This window comes from Pogoniulus pusillus, chromosome 19 (genome assembly GCF_015220805.1).
Source record: "Pogoniulus pusillus isolate bPogPus1 chromosome 19, bPogPus1.pri, whole genome shotgun sequence".
NCBI classification, from domain to species: domain Eukaryota; kingdom Metazoa; phylum Chordata; class Aves; order Piciformes; family Lybiidae; genus Pogoniulus; species Pogoniulus pusillus.
Genome location: NC_087282.1, coordinates 6551107 through 6572629, shown reverse-complemented (window position 1 = coordinate 6572629; position 21523 = coordinate 6551107). Strand labels below are relative to the sequence as shown.

Genomic DNA, 21523 nt, shown 5'->3' with positions numbered 1-21523 from the left:
AATGGACTAGATGATCTTCAAGGGGTCTCTTCCAACCCACTCCATGGTGTGACTGTAATTCTGTGAGCAGCCATGGTCTGAAGTTAGCACTGAAGTCAGCTACAGTGCAGATAAGCAGCTTCCAGCATCCTATGGCCAGGTGTTTGTATTGGAAATGATCCAAGTGGCCAACAGCAGTGGGGGAAAAGTGCCTTTAAGTGGGTCCTGAGAACCATCTAGGCCTTGAACAACCTGCAGGCTAGTGGGAGAAGAGCAAGTTGTTCTGGTCTCCTCAGCAGGAGGGCAACATTGAATCTCTGGAGCAGGTCCAGTGGTGGCCATGAAGATGATCAGAGGGCTGGAGAACCTCCCCTATGGGGACAGGCTGGGGGAGTTCAGCCTGGAGAAGAGAAGGCACTGAGAAGACCTTAGAGCTGCATTTCAGTACCTAAAGGGGCTGCAGGAGAGCTGGGGAGGGACTTTTGCCAAGGACTGGGAGTGCCAGGATAAGGGACAATGTCTTTGAGCTGGGAGAGGGGAGAGTAAGTGTGGCAATGAGGAAGAAATTGTTGAGAGTGAGGGTGGGGAGAGACTGGCACAGGTTGCCCAGGGAGGTTGTGGCTGCCCCCTCCCTGGAGGTGCTAGAGGCCAGGTTGAATGAGACCTGAAGCAACCTGTGCTGGTAGGAGGTGTCCCTGCCCACGGCAGGGGTTTGGAACTGGATGATCTTTGAGGTCCCTTCCAGCCCAAATGGTTCTGTGGCTCTCTGAGATGTCAGCAGATTTCTGAGTCCACTGTGCAGGACAGGGGTGTGTGGACATGACCAAAGAGTGGCCCTGGGCAGGGAGGCATGGCAGAGCAGAATCTGCAGGCTTGCTCTGTTTGTTTGCCTTCTCCCTGCTCCAACAGCAGAGATAAGCTTCTTCTTCTTCTTCTTCAAGGTGGGGAACAATGCTCTGACCCCTCTGGGCCTCTGTGATGCTGCTGGAGCGTGTCCTGCTCAGCCTTTCTCCTTAAAAGGCAACGTGTGGGTTACTTTCCCCTCACATCCTGTTATTTCAGCTATTTTAAGGACTTGTCGGGAGGAAGCTGAGCCAGGACTGGAAGCAGCCTTGGGGTTTTGTTGCTGCAGCACCAGCAGATGGGCAGAAGATGGTGCAGCACATCGCTGCTGTGACCTTGCCCCGCTTTGCTACCCTGCCAGGCATGCATCTTTCAGTAGAAATAGGAAACTTCTGATGTGCTGTACTTTTCCTTTCCACCAGGCAGATTATAATGGATCCAAGCTGGAGCTGGGCTGTTAAATCCATCCTCACTTTCTTCCATTAGTAACTCCAGGATGCGCGCCGAGGGATTTCGTTCGGGACAGCTTCTGTTCCGACAGCCTCTGCAGCTCTTGGGCACCACTGCAGGCGTTCTGGGGCAGGGCGTTCAGGCCACCTCTTGTCTGGAGGCTGGCCCTGGTGCAGGACATCCAGCAAGGTGCCATATATATATATATATCCAGCAAGGGACAGCCTTGATATTAGGAGGAAGGTCACAGGCTCACAGGATGTCAGGGGTTGGAAGGGACCCAAGGAGATCATCCAGTCCAGCCTCCCTGCCAGAGCAGCACCACACAATCTAGCTCAGAGCACACAGCAACACATCCAGACAGGCCTTGGAAGGCTCAAGGGAAGGAGACTCCACAACCTCTCTGGGCAGCCTGTGCCAGTGCTCTGGGACCTTTCCAATCTAGAAGTTCCCCCTTGTGTTGAGCTGGAACCTCCTGTGCTGCAGCTTCCATCCATTGCTGCTTGTCCTATCCCAGGGAGCAGTGAGCAGAGCCTGTCCCCTCCTCCTGGCAGCCCTCAGATACTTAGAAACATTAATCAAATCCCCTCTCAGTCTTCTCCAGATTAAGCAGCCCCAGGTCCCTCAGCCTCTGCTCATCAGACAGTGCCCTCCAGTCCCCTCATCATCCTCCTAGCCCTCTGCTGGACCCTCTCCAGCAGATCCCTGTCCCTCTTCAACTGGGGAGCCCAAACCTGAATGCAGTGCTCAAGATGAGGTCTCAGCAGGGCAGAGCAGAGGCAGAGGAGAACCTCCTTCGACTAACAAGCTTGCAGGCACTCCTGGCACACAGGTTGCAGACATCCCTGGCAAACAGGTTGTGGGCACCCCTGGCACACAGGTTGCAGACATCCCTGGCACAGGGGTTTCAGGCACCCCTGGCACACAGGTTGCAGATGTCCCTGGCACAGGGGTTTCAGGCACCCCTGGCACACAGGTTGCAGATGTCCCTGGCACAGGGGTTTCAGGCACCCTTGGCACACAGGTTGCAGATGTCCCTGGCACAGGGGTTTCAGGCACCCCTGGCACACAGGTTGCAGATGTCCCTGGCACAGGGGTTTCAGGCACCCCTGGCACACAGGTTGCAGATGTCCCTGGCACAGGGGTTTCAGGCACCCCTGGCACACAGGTTGCAGATGTCCCTGGCACAGGGGTTTCAGGCACCCCTGGCACACAGGATGCAGACGTCCCTGGCACAGGGGTTTCAGGCACCCTTGGCACACAGGTTGCAGACGTCCCTGGCACAGGGGTTTCAGGCACCCCTGGCACACAGGTTGCAGACGTCCCTGGCACAGGGGTTTCAGGCACCCCTGGCACACAGGTTGCAGACGTCCCTGGCACAGGGGTTTCAGGCACCCCTGGCACACAGGTTGCAGACGTCCCTGGCACAGGGGTTTCAGGCACCCTTGGCACACAGGTTGCAGACGTCCCTGGCACAGGGGTTTCAGGCACCCCTGGCACACAGGTTGCAGATGTCCCTGGCACAGGGGTTTCAGGCACCCCTGGCACACAGGTTGCAGATGTCCCTGGCACAGGGGTTTCAGGCACCCCTGGCACACAGGATGCAGATGTCCCTGGCACAGGGGTTTCAGGCACCCTTGGCACACAGGTTGCAGACGTCCCTGGCACAGGGGTTTCAGGCACCCCTGGCACACAGGTTGCAGACGTCCCTGGCACAGGGGTTTCAGGCACCCCTGGCACACAGGTTGCAGACGTCCCTGGCACAGGGGTTTCAGGCACCCCTGGCACACAGGTTGCAGACGTCCCTGGCACAGGGGTTTCAGGCACCCTTGGCACACAGGTTGCAGACGTCCCTGGCACAGGGGTTTCAGGCACCCCTGGCACACAGGTTGCAGACGTCCCTGGCACAGGGGTTTCAGGCACCCCTGGCACACAGGTTGCAGACGTCCCTGGCACAGGGGTTTCAGGCACCCCTGGCACACAGGTTGCAGACGTCCCTGGCACAGGGGTTTCAGGCACCCTTGGCACACAGGTTGCAGACGTCCCTGGCACAGGGGTTTCAGGCACCCCTGGCACACAGGTTGCAGATGTCCCTGGCACAGGGGTTTCAGGCACCCCTGGCACACAGGTTGCAGATGTCCCTGGCACAGGGGTTTCAGGCACCCCTGGCACACAGGTTGCAGATGTCCCTGGCACAGGGGTTTCAGGCACCCCTGGCACACAGGTTGCAGATGTCCCTGGCACAGGGGTTTCAGGCACCCCTGGCACACAGGTTGCAGATGTACCTGGCACAGGGGTTTCAGGCACCCCTGGCACACAGGTTGCAGATGTACCTGGCACAGGGGTTTCAGGCACCCCTGGCACACAGGTTGCAGACATCCCTGGCACAGGGGTTTCAGGCACCCCTGGCACAAGGGTTGCAGATGTCCCTGGCACAGGGGTTTCAGGCACCCCTGGCACACAGGTTGATCTTCACAAAGCACTTCTGAGCCTGGGGGCTATGCCTCTGCCCTACTTTCTGGGGCTGCTGTCATAAGGGTACTGGCATGTTCCTGAACCCACCTCCTGTCCTTTCTCTTCCCCAGACCTCAACAGCAATGGGTTCATCTGTGACTATGAGTTGCATGAGCTCTTCAAGGAAGCCAACCTTCCTCTCCCTGGCTACAAAGTGAGGGAGATCATCCAGAAGCTCATGATTGATGGTGACAAGAACAAGGATGGGAAGATCAGTTTTGAAGAGTTTGTCTACGTAAGTGGTGTTTCTGAATTTCCAGCTGCCTGGGCAAAGCTTGGAAGGGAGTAGAAGAGAAGGAAGTTGTTGGCAGAGAGAGTGATTGGCATTGGAATGGGCTGCCCAGGGAGGTGGTGGAGTGGCTGTGCCTGGAGGTGTTGAAGCCAAGCCTGGCTGGGGCACTTAGTGCCATGGTCTGGTTGGTTGGATAGGGCTGGGTGCTAGGTTGGGCTGGCTGAGCTTGGAGCTCTCTTCCAGCCTGCTTGATTCTATGATTCTCTGACTTCAATTAAATCATGAGAGTTAAAGGGGTTTTATTCCAGCTTCTGAATACTCGTGGGACTGGGTTTAAGTTTGCAATTAATATTGCTGCTTATGTTTAAATCACAACTTTTATTGCTCTGCTGGGACAGATCAGGTCTCAGTTTCTGAGCAGCCAGCCCACTTTTCATTCACTCCCTCTGGTTTCAGTGGAGAGATTAAAATAAGCTACTCCCCATGACATTCAGTTGATGACTAATGGGTAAAGGTAGCTCCCTGCTCGACATGGAGTCAGGGACCTGTTCATTTAATTTAAGTGCCAGGGAAAAAAGATGAGCTGGAAAATGGCAAAACTATGATTCCAAGGAGTGCCATGGAGCAGACAAGGGGTGCTGGGGGCAAGTTACTGCTGGGGAGATTCCCACTGGGCTCCAGAGGGAAATGTTTGCCATGAGAACAGGCAGAGCCTGGAATCGTCTCCCAGGGGAAGCAGTGGAGTGCCCTTCACTGGGCAGCTGAAGGCTCAGCTTGCCAGGGTGCTGGGGCAGCTCCCTGCCACTGCATTGTCACCTGGAAAGCTTGGAGCAGATGACCCTTGGGGTCCCTTCCCTCCTGGCAGCCTGCAGTTCTGTGTCATCTCTGTCCCACTGGATTTTTATTCCCCCATTGCTCTGCCTGAACAGCTGCTCTGCCTCAGGCTGGGGGTCTGGGACTAAATCAGCCAAGCCAAAAGGAGCCTCAGAACCTGGCTGTGCTGGCAGGCTCTTAGAGAGGCCAGAGGACAGGCCAGCAAGGCTTAGATTCCAAACTGGAGGAGTTTCTTACCATGGAAAATGGAGCAAGCAGCACAACTGAGTCCTCAGCCCCTGAGAGATTGTTTCCTGCTGATGTTCTGGGAGGCTTTGCTGGAGCAGCCTCATGAAAACTGCCCCTAGGAGTGCAGGAGGCCAATCTAGACCAGGAGAGGTTCCTGCACTGGGCAGTTTTAATGCTGAGCTTGCAGGGTGCTGGGCCAGCCCATTTAGACTCAACTAGCACCTAGAAAGCTTGTGCCAGATGATCCCTGGGGTCCCTTCCAAGCTGGCACTCTGGAGTTGTAAGCCTCAGCCTAGTTATCCTCCAGACTAATCACTTTTGAAGACTTAACCACCAAAAAATCAGTTCCTTGGGCAGGTCTCTGCATAAGACCAGTCCTTTAGATTTGGCCAGAGGGGAAGTATGTTTTTCCTGAAGGAAAACTTCCTGGGAAGCTGAAAGGCCATTTGCACATGAGGTGACAACTGGAAGGAAAAGACTTCCAGTGACAACTGGAAGCTGTTCCTGTTTTCCAAGGCACGTTGTTATTTTCCCATGATTTCCTTCCTCACTTTAATGGGACTTAACTAAGTGTTTGCTGATGATTGGAAAGGGCCTTTCAAGTGGCAGTTGGAGATAACCAAGCTGTGTGCTGAGCTGGGCTCACTGGAGGGCAGGGATAGCATTCAAAAGGACTTTGACAGGCTTGAGAAGTGAGCCAGTGCCAACTGCATGAGGTTCAGCACATCATAGGGCAAGGTCCTGCAGCTGGATCAGGCCAGCCCCAGGCACAGATCCAGGCTGGGTGCAGAGTGGGTTGAGAGCAGCCCTGCAGAAAAAGCCTTGAGGGTGTTGGGTGCTGAGCAGCTGCCCAGCAGCCAGCAGTGCCCTCACGCAGCCCAGCAGGCAGCTGAGTGCTGGCTGCAGCCAGAGCAGTGTGGGCAGCAGGGCAAGAGAGGGGATTCTGCCCCTGGGCTCTGCTCTGCTCAGACCTCACCTCCAACCCTGCCTCCAGGGCTGCTGTCCCCAGCAGAAGCAGGACGCAGCTGCTGGAGAGGAGGGCACAAAGATGCTGCCAGGGCTGGAGCAGCTCTGCTGTGAGCACAGGCTGAGGGAGCTGGAGGGGTGCAGCCTGGGGAAGAGAAGGCTCCAGGGGGACCTCAGAGCTGCTGCCAGTGCCTGAAGGGATCCTGCAGGAAGGCTGCAGAGAGACATTCCCTGAGGATGCCTAGAGACAGGCCAAGGGGAATGGCTTGAAGCTGAGGCAGAGCAGGGTTAGACTGGAGCTGAGGGGGAAGCTCTTCAGTACGAGGGTGCTGAGACTCTGGAGTGGCTTGCCCAGGGAGGTTGTGGATTTCCCCTCCCTGGAGGTGTTCAAGGCCAGGCTGGATGAGACCTTGAGCAGCCTGGGCTAGTTGAGAGGTGTCCCTGCCCAGGGCAGGGGGTTGGAGCAGATGATCTCCGAGGTCCCTTCCAGCCTAAGCCATTCTGTGCTGCTGTTTGGCTGAAGGAGCTGAGAGCAGCAACCCAAAATGTATTTGATGTAAACCATTCAAGGCAAACGAGTTTCTTATTAATGACAGAAGAAAGAGTTTGCTTAGCTCAGAACTTTCTGCTTCCTGTTCCCACTAAAAGAAACAAAAATCAGAGAGTTGTTGGTGGGGAGGAGGAGGAGGAGGAGAAGGAGAAGGAGATTCTCTGCTGCTGTTTGGCTGGACAAGCTGAAAGCAGCAACCCAAGGCCCCTTCCAACCCGAGCCATTCTAAGTGCTAGATGCTGAGCTAGGCAAAATCAGACCTGTTTGTTGTCTTAAAAGGATGGAAGGAGGTAGAACAGATTTAACCTTCAGCCTTTTTCTCTAGAAACAGGTGAGGAAGGTGTTTCATTCAATTTATTTTCACAGAAGCACAACATTCCCCTGGAGGTACTGGTTCCATCTCCATCCCTTCATCCTTCCCTTGCTCTGATGGTACTGAAAGAGCCACAACCTCCCATGCAGTGCCCTGAGGGAGCTGTTTTCCTCTCAGCTGGTTTTCTTGGTTACCTCTTCATTTTCTCTTCACCTTCTGCTCCTTAATTGTTCTCAGACCCTCTGAACTTTGTGAGTTCAGAGTCAAAGAGTAAGTTGGAGCTTGTTTGCAGCTTGTCCACACTTGCATGCTGGGTGCATGTTTCAGCAGTTGGTTTGAGCTGGGCCATGGCTCTAAGTTTGCATTAGGAAGGAGGAAATCAACCTCTTGTGTCACCTCTGGGTGGTAGCAATGATCTCGTGAAGATGAAGTGCTCTGGAGGCAGCTAAGCTGTGCAGTAGGAGCACAGGTTAGGATTTTTAGAGGCAGAGCTGTTGCTGTTTCCTAAGCCTGACAACTTCTGCTGGGGTCTTAGTACAAAGGAGGACATTGGAGTTGTGTTTGCAGCCCAGGGGAAAATAAATTTGCTTAAGGTTGGTGGGAAGATTTGGGTTTATTTTCCCCTTAGACTGGAGCAGAGAAGGCTCTGGGGAGACCTTAGGACTTCATTTTGATACCTGAAGGGGACCTGCAGGCAGGCTGGGGAAGGACTGCTCAGAAGTGCCTGTGGGGATAGGATGAAGGCAATGGCTTGACAGTAGAGCAAGGTAGAGTTAGGTTGGGCATCAGGAGGAAGATGTGCACAGTGAGGGTGGGGAGACACTGATACAGGCTGCCCAGGGCTGTGCTTGAGGCCCCATCCCTGCAGCCATTCCAGCTCAGACTCGATGGGGCTGTGAGCACTCCGATCCAGTTGGAGGTATGCCTCTGGACACAGCACTGGTGAGGCCACACCTCACATACTGTGTTCAGTTTTGGGGTCCTCACTCCAAGGAGGACGTTGAGGGGCTGGAGCATGTCCAGAGAAGGGCAATAAAGCTGGGGAAGGGTCTGGAGAGCAGGGCTGGGGAGGAGCATCTGAGGGAGCTGGGGTGGGGTTTAGTGTGGAGGAGGCTGAGGGCAGAGCTCACTGCTCTCTACAGCTCCCTGAGAGGAGGCTGCAGTGTGGTGGGGGTTGAGCTCTGCTCCCTAAGATAAGGGCAAGAAGAACTGGCCTGAAATTGTGCCAGGGAAGGGTGAGGTTGGAGATGAGGACAAGTGTCTGAGAGTGGTGCAGGATTGGCACAGGCTGCGCAGGGAGGTGGTGGAGTCCCCTTCCCTGGAGGTGCTCAAGAAACCTGTAACCATGGCAATGTGGGACATGGTTTGGTGGCCATGGTGGTGTTGGGTTGATGACTGGACTGGATGATCTCAGGGGTCTCTTCCAACCAAAACAATTCTATCATCCTCTCTCCCTGCACACTGCAGGGGGGTTGGACAAGACGACCTTTTTGGGTCCCTTCCAACCCAATGCCTTCCATGGGCTACAGAAGGCTTTCGAGCCACTGCAGGTATTTTTTTTCTCACAGCTGCCCAGCTCTGTAGGACCCCAGGGCCACTAAGAACCAAATACAACCTGTTCAGTATCATCTGCACTGAGAGCATCTCCTCTGCCCTCAGGGCTGAGGGTGTTTAGTCAGTTAGCCCAAGCCTGCTTTTAGGGGAGGGGGACACCCTTCTCCTGGATCACTGTTTCTTGTGTGTTGTTGCAGAGTCCACTGTTGCCTTCTTCTTGGGCATGTGGCCACAGCCTTGGGTGTGAACTCAAGTCACAGTCACAGGAGTGTGTGGCTCACACAGGGAGGTTCATGCCCAGCAGCTTTGTCAGCTGGGCTCCTGCAGAACCTGCTGCATGAGTCACCCGCTCTGACCGCACAGGGCTCACGTTTCGATCTCCTGGTCTTTTGGCACCTCCTTCACAAGGTAACTGCCTGTGAGGTCCTTTGTGCCTGATGCTTCTGGTTTCAGCAGGCACCTGCAGTAGGTCCAAGGCAGTGGGATGAGTGCCCTCTGCCCACATTGCATCTAATCCTGCTCCACCCTCGCGGTGCCCCCCAGCTTTGCTGATGGTTGTTTGCTACTGAGCTTGCTGTGAAGCCGAGAAGAAATGGCCTCTTCTGTGGTGCTTCCACGCTGTGAAGTCAGGTGTTCCTTACCTAACAGAGCACTCTGCATTGCAGATTTTCCAGGAGGTGAAGAGCAGTGACATTGCTAAGACCTTCCGAAAGGCCATCAACAGGAAGGAGGGCATCTGTGCCATCGGGGGCACCTCCGAGCTCTCCAGCGAGGGCACGCAGCACTCCTACTCAGGTACCACTCGACCTTCCTGCTCCTCTCTTGGGCAAGATGAGTCCATATCTCCAAACTAGTAGACCTCTACTGCCCTGCCAGGTTTTCTCTGGTAGCTGGAAGGTCTCAGGTCTTGGTGAGAGCAGAGTGAGAGGGTAATGAGAGGTGGGCAGCACGCAAATGAAATGGGTACTTGTTCTGGCAGTTGGGCTTGCTGGGGGAGTTCTTGTGTCACAAGGGGCCTCAGAACTACATTTCACCATCCAAAGGGGACCTACAGGAAGGCTGGAGATAGGCTGTTTAAAAGGGCCTGTGATGGTAGGATGAGAGGCAGTGAAAGAAGATGAAAGAGCTGTTCAGCCTGAAGAAGAGAAGGCTGCAGGGAGACCTTGGAGCAGCCTTCCACAGGCTCACAGGACGTTAGGGGTTGGAAGGGACCCAAAGAGATCATTGAGTCCAACAACACAATCTAGCACAGATCACAGAGGAACACATCCAGACAGGCCTTGAAAGGCTCCAGAGAAGGAGACTCCACAACCTCTCTGGGCAGCCTGTGCCAGGGCTCTGGGACCCTTACAATGAAGAAGTTTCCCCTTGTGTTGAGCTGGAACCTCCTGTGCTGCAGCTTCCATCCATTGCTCCTTGTCCTTCCAGTACCTGGGGAGGGGAGTGCCAGGATGAGGGACAATGGCTTTGAGGTGGCAGAGGGGAGATTGAGAGTGGAGATTAGGAAGGAATTATTTGAGTGAGGATGGAGGGACACTGGCACAGGTTGTCCAAGGAGGTTGTGGTTGCTCTCTCCCTGGAGGTGTTCAATGTTTGAAGGAAATCTGCAGAAGGGCTGGGGAGGGACTGTGCCAAAGAACCTGGTCTAGTGTGAGGTGTTGCTGCCTATTGCAGAGGGGTTGGAACTGGATGAGATTTGAGGTCCCTTCCAACCATGACAATTCTGTGATTCTGTGGTAACAGGATGAGGGCAATGGTTTGAAAGTGAAACAGAGCAGAGTTAGGTTGGATCACAAAGGCAATGGTTTGAAAGTGAAACAGAGCAGAGTTAGGTTGGATAACAAAGGCAATGGTTTGAAAGTGAAGCAGAGCAGAGTTAGGTTGAATAACAAAGGCAATGGTTTGAAAGTGAAGCAGGGCAGAGTTAGGTTGGATAACAAAGGCAATGGTTTGAAAGTGAAGCAGAGCAGAGTTAGGTTGGATAACAAAGGCAATGGTTTGAAAGTGAAGCAGGGCAGAGTTAGGTTGGATCACAAAGGCAATGGTTTGAAAGTGAAGGACAGCAGAGTTAGGTTGGATAACAAAGGCAATGGTTTGAAAGTGAAGGAGAGCAGAGTTAGGTTGGATAACAAAGGCAATGGTTTGAAAGTGAAGCAGAGCAGAGTTAGGTTGGATAACAAAGGCAATGGTTTGAAAGTGAAGGACAGCAGAGTTAGGTTGGATAACAAAGGCAATGGTTTGAAAGTGAAGCAGAGCAGAGTTAGGTTGGATAACAAAGGCAGTGGTTTGAAAGTGAAGCAGAGCAGAGTTAGGTTGGATAACAAAGGCAATGGTTTGAAAGTGAAGCAGAGCAGAGTTAGGTTGGATAACAAAGGCAATGGTTTGAAAGTGAAGGAGAGCAGAGTTAGGTTAGATAACAAAGGCAATGGTTTGAAAGTGGAGCAGAGCAGAGTTAGGTTGGATAACAAAGGCAATGGTTTGAAAGTGAAGCAGGGCAGAGTTAGGTTGGATAACAAAGGCAATGGTTTGAAAGTGAAGCAGGGCAGAGTTAGGTTGGATCACAAAGGCAATGGTTTGAAAGTGAAGGACAGCAGAGTTAGGTTGGATAACAAAGGCAATGGTTTGAAAGTGAAGCAGAGCAGAGTTAGGTTGGATAACAAAGGCAATGGTTTGAAAGTGAAGGAGAGCAGAGTTAGGTTGGATAACAAAGGCAATGGTTTGAAAGTGAAGCAGGGCAGAATTAGGTTGGATAACAAAGGCAATGGTTTGAAAGTGAAGCAGAGCAGAGTTAGGTTGGATAACAAAGGCAATGGTTTGAAAGTGAAGGAGAGCAGAGTTAGGTTGGATAACAAAGGCAATGGTTTGAAAGTGAAGCAGAGCAGAGTTAGGTTGGATAACAAAGGCAGTGGTTTGAAAGTGAAGCAGAGCAGAGTTAGGTTGGATAACAAAGGCAATGGTTTGAAAGTGAAGCAGAGCAGAGTTAGGTTGGATAACAAAGGCAATGGTTTGAAAGTGAAGCAGAGCAGAGTTAGGTTGGATAACAAAGGCAATGGTTTGAAAGTGAAGGAGAGCAGAGTTAGGTTGGATAACAAAGGCAATGGTTTGAAAGTGAAGCAGAGCAGAGTTAGGTTGGATAACAAAGGCAGTGGTTTGAAAGTGAAGCAGAGCAGAGTTAGGTTGGATAACAAAGGCAATGGTTTGAAAGTGAAGCAGAGCAGAGTTAGGTTGGATAACAAAGGCAATGGTTTGAAAGTGAAGCAGAGCGGAGTTAGGTTGGACAACAAAGGCAATGGTTTGAAAGTGAAGGAGAGCAGAGTTAGATTGGCCATCAGGAGGAAGTTCTGCACAGTGAGGGGTGGGGAGACACTAGCTTAGGCTGCCCAAGGCTGTGCTTGAGGCCCCATCCCTGAAGGCATAGATCAGACTCAATGCGTTCTGGTGCAGCCTGATCCAATTGGAGGTGTCCCTGCTGCCGAGATGACCTTTGAGGGTCCCTTCCAACCTGATGCAATTTGTGACTCTGTGAACTTGACTGTGATAAAGCTGTTGAGTAAGAACTAGATGATCTTTGAGGTCTCTTCCAACCTAAAACCATTCTAAGAGAGGAATATCCTGGGAAATGGAAAGCAAAGTCAGATCCCATTTCAACTAATCAACTGGTGTGGTAATAAACAGGGGGGGGGGAGTGGTTAATTCCCTGGGCTCTTGTACACTGAATTCTTTTGGGAAAACCTTTGCTATGGTATGGGAAAAAAAGCTTCTTTCCCTTTGCAATTGGTTATCTTAGAGGAAGAAAAATATGCCTTTGTCAACTGGATAAACAAAGCCCTGGAAAACGACCCCGACTGCAGGCACGTCATTCCCATGAACCCCAACACAGACGACCTGTTCAAAGCTGTGGGAGATGGGATTGTGCTGTGGTAAGTTGCTGGAGCTGACAGAAGCTGTTTTAACCCTTCCCAAAGGATTAAATAAACTAAAAACCAATAATAATTTTAAAAAAAGAAGTTTCAGTGGGAAAGTGCTGGCCCCAAATAAATACACCCAGAAAAAAGCTCCTGTGCAGCCTCCACTAGTGCCCAGTGGTGTGCCCCAGGGATCAGTGCTGGGCACAGTCCTGTTCAGTATCTTTAGTGATGATCTGGAGCAGGGGATTGAGTCCAGCATCAGGAATTTTGCAGATGGCACCAAGTTAGGAGCAGATGTGGAGCTGTTGGAGGGTAGGAGAGCCCTTCAGAGGGACCTGGCCAGGCTGGATGGGTGGGCAGAGGCCAAAGGGATGAGATTGAACAAGGCCAAGGGCAGGGTTCTACACTTTTGCCACAACAACCCCAAGCAGCACTACAGGCTGGGGACAGAGTGGCTGAGAGCAGGCAGGCAGAGAGGGAGCTGGGGGTGCTGGGAGAGAGGAGCTGCAGAGGAGGCAGCAGTGTGCCCAGGTGGGCAGCAGAGCCAATGGCATCCTGGGCTGGCTCAGGAGCAGTGTGGGCAGCAGGACAAGGGAGGTTCTTCTGCCCCTGTGCTCAGCACTGCTCAGGCCACCCCTGGAGTGCTGTGTCCAGTTCTGGGCTCCTGCATTGCAGAGAGCTGTTGAGGTGCTGGAAGGTGTTGAGAGAAGGGCAGCAAGGCTGGGGAGGGGCCTGGAGCACAGCCCTGTGAGGAGAGGCTGAGGGAGCTGGGGGTGTGCAGCCTGCAGCAGAGGAGGCTCAGGGCAGAGCTCATTGCTGTCTGCAGCTCCCTGCAAGGAGGCTGTAGCCAGGTGGGACTGGCCTGGAATTTCAGTGTCAGAGCTCAAAAGATGTTTAGTAGGATTCCTGTTTCTTTTTTTCCCCTGGATTTTGGTCCTTTGTTTCCTTCTTTCCCTTTCCTTCTTCCTCTTCCCTTTTTTCCCCCTTTTCCCTTTCTCCTTCCCCCTTTTCTCCCTCACTTTTTCCTCCCCCTTCTCCCTCTTTTCTTTTCCTCCCTTCTCCCTCTCTTTTTTCTTTCCCCCTTCTCTCTCTTTTCCTTCCCCCCTGCTCCTTCTCCTTTCTCCCTCTTTTCTTTCCCCCCTTCCCCCTCTTTTTTTTCTTACCCCCTTATCCCTCTCCTTTTTCTTTCCCTCCCTTCTCCCTCTTTTCCTTTCCCCCTTCTCCCCTCTTTTCCCCTTTCCCCCTTTCTCCCTCTTTTACTTTCCCCCTTTCTCCCTCTTTTACTTTCCCCCTTTCTCCCTCTTTTACTTTCCCCCTTTCTCCCTCTTTTACTTTCCCCCTTTCTCCCTCTTTTACTTTCCCCCTTTCTCCCTCTTCTTTCCCCCCTTCTCCCCCTTCCCCTTTCCCCCTTTCTCCCTCTTTTACTTTCCTCCCTTCTCCCTCTCTTTTTCCACTTCTCCCTCTTTTCCTTTTCCCCCTTCTCCCTCTTTTCCCCTTTCCCCCTTTCTCCCTCTTTTCCTTTCCTCCCTTCTCCCTCTCTTTCCTCCTTGCCCCCCTTGTCCCTCTCTTTTCCCCCACCCACCCTCTGGTTTGTGAGCTTCATGTGGCGTTTGGGCTTTGTTTTTCAATCCCTCTGCTCCAAGTCACTCAGCACTTCAGGCACAGAGTAGGAAGCACTTGAGAACATCACCTAAGCCCTTGCCATGTGTTTTATGGTGGCTCAAACCTGGCTGCACTCCTGTGCCTCCCCCAAGCCCCTCGAAGTGTGGGCGCTGCTCTGCAGCAGCTTCTCCTTGCCCTGCAGCAGGGCATCCTTACAGCAGGAGGGAGCAGCTCTGCAGTGGATAGCAGCAGAGCAAAGAGGCTTCAGCAGTTCACTGCCTTGTCCTCTGAATGATTCATGTGCTCCTCTCATGCTCCAGCAGCTGAGCTGGGCAGTGGCTGGGAACCTGCTTAAGGTTTCAGGCTTAGCTATTAGTTTACAAATACATTCTTGAGGGTGTAAATATTAACTCCTGATTTACACAACCTTGATTTTTCAAACTAAAACCCCCACAGAAGGAAATGTGTTGTGGTGGGCATTGTGAGAGTGCTTTGAGTTGGGCTGAGGTGGGATAGGAATGGGCTGCCCAGGGATGTGGTGCAGTCACCATCCCTGGAGGTGTTGAAGAAAAGCCTGGATGAGGCACTTAGTGCCATGGTCTGGTTGACAGGATAGGGCTGGGGGATAGATTGGACTGGATGAGCTTGGAGGTCTCTTCCAACCTGCTTGATTCTATGATTCTGTGACAAAGCTGGTGGCCAATGGCATCCTGGGCTGGCTCAGGAGCAGTGTGGGCAGCAGGACAAGGGAGGTTCTTCTGCCCCTGTGTTCAGCACTGCTCAGGCCACCCCTGGAGTGCTGTGTCCAGTTCTGGACTCCTGCATTGCAGAGAGATGTTGAGGTGCTGGAAGGTGTCCAGAGCAGGGCAGCAAGGCTGGGGAGGGGCCTGGAGCACAGCCCTGTGAGGAGAGGCTGAGAGAGCTGGGGGTGTGCAGCCTGCAGCAGAGGAGGCTCAGGGCAGAGCTCATTGCTGTCTGCAGCTGCCTGCAGGGAGGCTGTAGCCAGGTGGGGTTGGGCTCTGCTGCCAGGCAAGCAGCAGCAGCAGAAGGGGACAGAGTCTCAAGTTGTGCCAGGGCAGGTCTAGGCTGGGTGTTGTTAGGAAGTTGTTGTCAGAGAGAGTGATTGGCATTGGAATGGGCTGCCCAGGGAGGTGGTGGAGTGGCCGTGCCTGGAGGTGTTGAAGCCAAGCCTGGCTGGGGCACTTAGTGCCATGGTCTGGTTGGTTGGGCAGGGCTGGGTGCTAGGTTGGGCTGTCTGAGCTTGGAGCTCTCTTCCCACCTGTTTGATTCTATGACTCTATGAAATCATAGAATCATAGAATCAAGCAGGATGGAAGAGACCTCCAAGCTCATCCAGTCCAGCCTGTCCCCCAGCCCTATCCAGTCAACCAGACCATGGCACTGAGTGCCTCATCCAGGCTTTTCTTCAACACCTCCAGGGACGGTGACTCCACCACCTCCCTGGGCAGCCCAAATCATGATTAAGTCTTTATCTGGTTGTTTGTTTTCTTTCTCCCAGCAAAATGATCAACCTTTCCGTTCCGGACACCATTGATGAGAGAGCAATTAACAAGAAGAAGCTCACCCCATTCATCATTCAGGTATTCCTGTGCTGCTGTTTCACAGTCAGAATGAATGCAACCAACCTGGATGGCTCCAGGGCTTGTGGTGGAAGCCTGGAAAGGAGCAGGGTTTATAACTTGCATTGAATTATTAAAGGCAGCTCCATGCTGCACATGCTTGGAGGTGCTGTGGGGGCAGTTCAGAAGCTAAAAGCAAGCTGCTTCCTGGCAAGATGGGTGAAGTGGTTGATGTGCAGCTGTGGGGATGCTCTGCAGCACCCTGTGGGTGATGGGGTTGGCTCCCTGAGTGTTTCCACAGTCCCACGGGGTGGTTTGTGAGATGTGCTCCTCTGTTACTACTTCTCCAGTCTTAATTCTTGTCGGCACCGCTAGATGCCAACTAACTCTTTAAGGCTGAAACTCAATGCCAGAGGCTGAAATTAAACCCTGGTGCCTGGTGCAGTTCTTATTGATTCAAGCCTGCTGCCACCACAGCTCTGGTACGAAAGTGCAGCTGGAAAGTGACTTTGGGAGCCTTTCCTCCGAGCCGCTGCTGTCGGAGCAAGGTCGAAGGAGAAATCTCCGCTCTCTGGTGCTAGATGAAAGGCAAAGCAGCCTCTCCCCTGGCCCTGTCTCACCCAGCTGTGTTCTTCACAGGAAAACCTGAACTTGGCACTGAATTCTGCATCTGCCATTGGCTGTCATGTTGTCAATATTGGTGCAGAGGATTTGAGGGAAGGGAAACCCCACCTGGTCCTTGGGCTTCTCTGGCAGATCATTAAGATCGGCTTGTTCGCCGACATCGAGCTCAGCAGAAATGAAGGTAAATGCAAGGGCAGGGAAGGGAGTGGGAAGGAAAAATGTCTGCCCAGAGAGGGCTCTCAGGCACTGGCACAGGCTGCCCAGGGAGGGGATGCAGTCACTGTACCTGGAGGTGGTTAAAAGCTGTGTGGATGTGGGTTAGTGGCAGCGGCTTGGCAGCAGAGGTGGGGTTGTGAGCTGTGGGTGAGCTTAGGCTTGATCTCATAGGTGGGATAAGACAAGGAGCAATGGATGGAAGTTGCAGCACAGGAGGTTCCAGCTCAACACAAGGGGGAACTTCTTTGCCTGGGCACAGGCTGCCCAGAGAAGTTGTGGAATCTCCTTCCCTGGAGCCTTTCCAGGCCTGTCTGGATGTGTTCTGTGTGATCTCTGTGTGGTCCTGCTCTGGCAGGGGGGTTGGACTGGATGATCTCCTTGGGTCCCTTCCAACCCCTGACACCCTGTGAGCCTGTGAAAGGTCTATGAAACTCTGAGTGATCACTTCCACAGCATGAAGGGTGGAAGCTGAGGCACAGGAGGTGCCATGTGAACCTGAGGAAGAATTTTTGTCCCTGTGAGGGTGACAGAGCCCTGGCGAGGCTGCCCAGTGGGGCTGTGGAGTCTCCCTCTCTGGAGATATTCAAGAACCATCTGGATGTGTTCCTGGGTGATCTGCTCTGGGTGATCCTGCTCTGGCAGGGGGGCTGGACCAGATGATCTTTCCAGGTCCCTTCCAACCCCTGACATTCTGAGACTCTATGAATGTTGTCATTCACAGCCTGCCACTGCCTCTTCCCTTCTCTGCTGAAAGGAGGATGCTCACCTTCAGCATCCTCAGGGCCTGTGCCAAGTTGAGTGCTCTACAGCCAGGTTCAGGGGTTGGGTTGTGCTGCCTTGGTGATGTCAGCCTTGGAGAACTGACTGAACACAAGTCTCTAAGTCCAGACACACCTTGGCCAAGCTTTGTGGTGTGAAGGAGCATATTGCTTTGTGATACCTTGGCTGGGCAGGATTTCCTGCTGTGCTTCAGCCACAGGTGCAAGATGGTGTTGGGGAGGGGAGCAAAAGCTGCTTGCTGATTATAGACAGCTACAAATCTTCAGTAGCTGAAGGGAGGCTGCAAGAAAGGCAGGAAGGGTCTTTTGACAAGGACTTGTAGTGATAGAATCATAGCATCAGCCAGGTTGGAAGAGAGCTCCAAGCTCAGACAGCCCAACCTAGCACCCAGCCCTGCCCAACCAACCAGACCATGGCACTAAGTGCCCCAGCCAGGCTTGGCTTCAACACCTCCAGGCACGGCCACTCCACCACCTCCCTGGGCAGCCCATTCCAATGCCAATCACTCTCTCTGACAATTTCCTCCTAACATCCAGCCTAGACCTGCCCTGGCACAGCTTGAGACTCTGTCCCTTTCTTCTGTCCCTGGGTGCCTGGCAGCAGAGCCCAACCCCACCTGGCTACAGCCTCCCTGCAGGGAGCTGCAGGCAGCAATGAGCTCTGCCCCGAGCCTCCTCTGCTGCAGGCTGCACACCCCCAGCTCCCTCAGCCTCTCCTCACAGGGCTGTGCTCCAGGCCCCTCCCCAGCCTTGCTGCCCTTCTCCAAACACCTTCCAGCACCTCAACAACTCTCTGCAATGCAGGAGCCCAGAACTGGACATAGCACTCCAGGGGTGGCCTGAGCAGTGCTGAGCACAGGGGCACAAGAACCTCCCTTGTCCTGCTGCCCACACTGCTCCTGAGCCAGCCCAGGATGCCATTGGCTCTGCTGCCCACCTGGGCACACTGCTGCCTCATCTTCAGCCACTCTCTGCCAGCACCCCCAGTACCCAGCCAGAAACAGAAGGGGACAGAGTCTCAGAGTCTCTCTCCCTCCCTGGGAAACCTGTGCCTGTCTCTCAGCACCCTCACTGCAAACTCCTTCCTAACATCCAGTTTCAGTATCCCCTCTGTCACTTCAAACCCATTCCTCCTCATCCTCTCATTACAAAACCTTGTCAGTAGTCCCTCCCTAGCCCTCCTGTAGCCCCCTTCAGATCCTGCAAGGCCACTCCAAGGTCTCCTTGAAGCCTTCTCTTCTGAGGCTGCAGAGCCTGGTGTTGTTCTCCCCTTCTTCCCCTGCAATACTGCTGTAAAGTGCAGGTTTGCCTCTGGAAAACTCCTTCCTTCCCCTCACAAGCACTCCTCTCTTTCTTTTCCCAGCACTGGCTGCCTTACTTCGTGATGGTGAAAATCTGGAGGACCTTATGAAGCTCTCCCCAGAAGAGCTGCTCCTAAGATGGGCCAACTTTCACCTGGAGAACGCAGGCTGGCACAAAATCAATAACTTCAGCTCGGATATCAAGGTACTGAGAGCTCTCCTCACCTACACAGGGCTCTGGAAAGCAGGGGGAAACAAACTCTCCTATTGCTGGGCTGCAAATGGGAGAGCAGGGATCTGCAGCTCCTTTTACCACGTGAGGGGTTGGCCTTTTTCTCTCAGCACTAATGTAGAAAGGCAGGATGGTGACTTCTGGTCATTGTGGAGTGTTTGGATGCTGAGCTCAGCAGATTTTTGGAGCCCTGTTCACATAGAATCATAGAATCTGTCCTCTGCCCTCCCCCAAGCTACCTAACACCAGGCTGTTTGCACCAGGACAACTTCTGCTCTTGCAGGGCACCTTCTCCTCTTAGAATCAGAATCATAGAATCAGGCAGGGCTGGAAGGGACCACAAGGAGCAGCCAGTTCCAACCCCCCTGCCATGCCCAGGGACACCCTACCCTAGAGCAGGCTGCACACAGCCTCAGCCAGCCTGGCCTCAAACACCTCCAGCCATGGGGCCTCAACTACCTCCCTGGGCAACCCATTCCAGCCTCTCACCACTCTCCTGCTCAACAACTTCCTCCTCAAGCCCAGCCTGACTCTCCCCACCTCCAGCTTTGCTCCATTCCCCCTAGTTCTGGCACTCCCTCACAGCCTCAAAAGTCCCTCCCCAGCTTTTTTGTAGCCCCCTTCACATACCTGGCCAGAAATGTTGAGGAGGAGAAGGAGAACTGAGGGTTAAGTGGCTGTTGGGATGGAAGGCTCAGAACTTGGTCACTGAGGTGCCTGGGGAACCCAGAGCTTGCCTCTGTCTGTGCATGCATGCACATGGGCACTCTAATTTCCAGCTTCAAAAACTGCTCAGCAGCTTTGCTGGAGATGTTGTTGGCTTCTCTGGTGCAAGCCACAGGCTGTGAGGACATGCTGAGGTCCTCCTTAGTGCTGAGGGCTGAAAGGACCTGTAGCTGGTAAATAATTACTGTAGCTCTTTGCTCCTCCTGGTTTGTGCCAGTCCCTGCCTTCTCTCCCTGAAGGGCTTCTAGATAATGGATAGGCACAGGAGAAGACCTTCAGCTTTGTCTTTATGGGGCCATTGGCATTGTTGGCTGTAGCCTTCTTTAGAGGTTAGGGCTGCCTTGGGGTACCTGGCATGGGCGCCATAAGAATGAGCAGCAGGAGGTCACTGCCTCCTTCAGCCATTGGAGAGGTGGCTGTGACACCAGAGCCTGCAGCAGAGACAGCCTCAAACAGTTTATTTTCAGCTTGTCTATGTCTAACCTTTTCCTTTCTCTTTCCTTTCCTGCTGCCTGGATTTCTACCTTGTGCTCTGCTTTAAGCTTACAGACTTTGGTAACTCAGTCAAGGTACACAGCTGTGCACAGTGACTTGTTAAAATGAATCATAGAATCAGGCAGGGCTGGAAGGGACCACAAGGAGCAGCCAGTTCCAACCCCCCTGCCATGCCCAGGGACACCCTACCCTAGAGCAGGCTGCACACAGCCTCAGCCAGCCTGGCCTCAAACACCTCCAGCCATGGGGCCTCAACCACCTCCCTGGGCAACCCATGCCAGCCTCTCACCACTCTCCTGCTCAACAACTTCCTCCTCACCTCCAGCCTCACTCTCTCCACCTCCAGCTTTACTCCATTCCCCCCACTCCTGCCACTCCCTGACAGCCTCAAAAGTCCCTCCCCAGCTTTTTTGTAGGCCCCTTCAGATGCTGGAAGGCCACAAGAAGGTCACTTGGGAGCCTCCTCTGCTCCAGCCTGCACAGCCCCAACTCTTTCAGTCTGTGCTCACAGCAGAGCTGCTGCAGCCCTCTCAGCATCCTCCTGGCCCTGCTCTGGACACTCTCCAGCATCTCCACAGCCCTCTTGTCCCAGGGGCTCCAGAGCTGGATGCAGGACTCCAGGTGGGATCTCAGCAGAGCAGAGCAGAGGGGGAGAATCCCCTCCCTGGCCCTGCTGGCCACACTTCTGCTGCTGCAGCCCAGGCTCTGCTTGGCTTTCTGGGCTGCAAGTGCACACTGCTGGCTCCTCTTGAGCTTCTCCTCCAGCAGCAATCCCAAGTCCCTCCCCTTAAAGCTGCTCTCCAGCCACTCACTGCCCAGCCTGGATTGGTGCTTGGCATTGACTTGACTCAGATGCAGGACCTTGCCTTTGGTCATGTTGACTCTCCTGAGCTTGGCTTGTGCCCACCTCTGCAGCCTGTGCAGGTCCCTCTGGCTGGATCCCTGCCCTCCAGCCTGGCTGCTGCACCACACAGCTTGGTGTGGGCAGCAAACTTGCTGAGGCTGCACTCAGTGCCTCTGTCCATGGCACCCACAAAGATGAGCCTGCAATGAATTGCTGCAGTGTGTTCACCACCCTGGGGGAGACCTAAAGCTTTTCTTTTTCATCTCTTTCCAGGATTCCAGAGCCTATTTCCACCTCCTCAATCAAATTGCACCCAAAGGGCAGAAGGAAGGAGAGCCTCAGATCGATATTAACATGTCGGGTTTCAACGTAAGTGTTCAGGCTGCCCTCTCCTGCTGCCACTCACCACCTGTGCCCTGCACTGCCCTCTGACTGCTGGCTAACCTGGGAGCTGAATTTCTAGGGTGTCTAAAGTGTCAGTGGGCCTGGGCACAGCTCGAGTGTGAGCTAAATGAGGGCTTGGTGCAGGGCTGGTCACTGCCTGCCAGGTAACAAACACGACTGAGAAAGTGTTTGTGGGTTTGCTCTGTCTGGGGGCTTGCTGACTCTGCTTTGGAGAGCAGGTTGGAGGAGACCTCCAGGCTCATCCAGCCCAACCCAGCACCCATCCCTGCCCAATCAACCAGACCATGGCACCAGCATAGAATCGTATCATTGAATCAAGCAGGTTGGAGGAGACCTCCAAGCTCAGCC

At 53.6% G+C, this 21523-nt stretch overlaps 1 protein-coding gene across 2 annotated transcripts in view; it reads left to right on the top strand.

The window, feature by feature from the left end:
- The window catches only part of PLS3 (plastin 3), an 81623-nt gene that overhangs the window by 50450 nt on the left and 9650 nt on the right, over positions 1 to 21523 (top strand). The window contains exons 3-10 of one of the 2 annotated variants that reach the window (XM_064159094.1): positions 3858 to 4021; positions 9129 to 9258; positions 12251 to 12383; positions 15493 to 15574; positions 16193 to 16358; positions 18536 to 18678; positions 19974 to 20000; positions 21044 to 21139. In XM_064159094.1, coding sequence (XP_064015164.1) covers positions 3858 to 4021; positions 9129 to 9258; positions 12251 to 12383; positions 15493 to 15574; positions 16193 to 16358; positions 18536 to 18678; positions 19974 to 20000; positions 21044 to 21139 — 941 coding nt within the window. The remainder of the gene's footprint in view (positions 1 to 3857; positions 4022 to 9128; positions 9259 to 12250; positions 12384 to 15492; positions 15575 to 16192; positions 16359 to 18535; positions 18679 to 19973; positions 20001 to 21043; positions 21140 to 21523) is intronic. The other variant, XM_064159095.1, reaches the window with a different exon arrangement.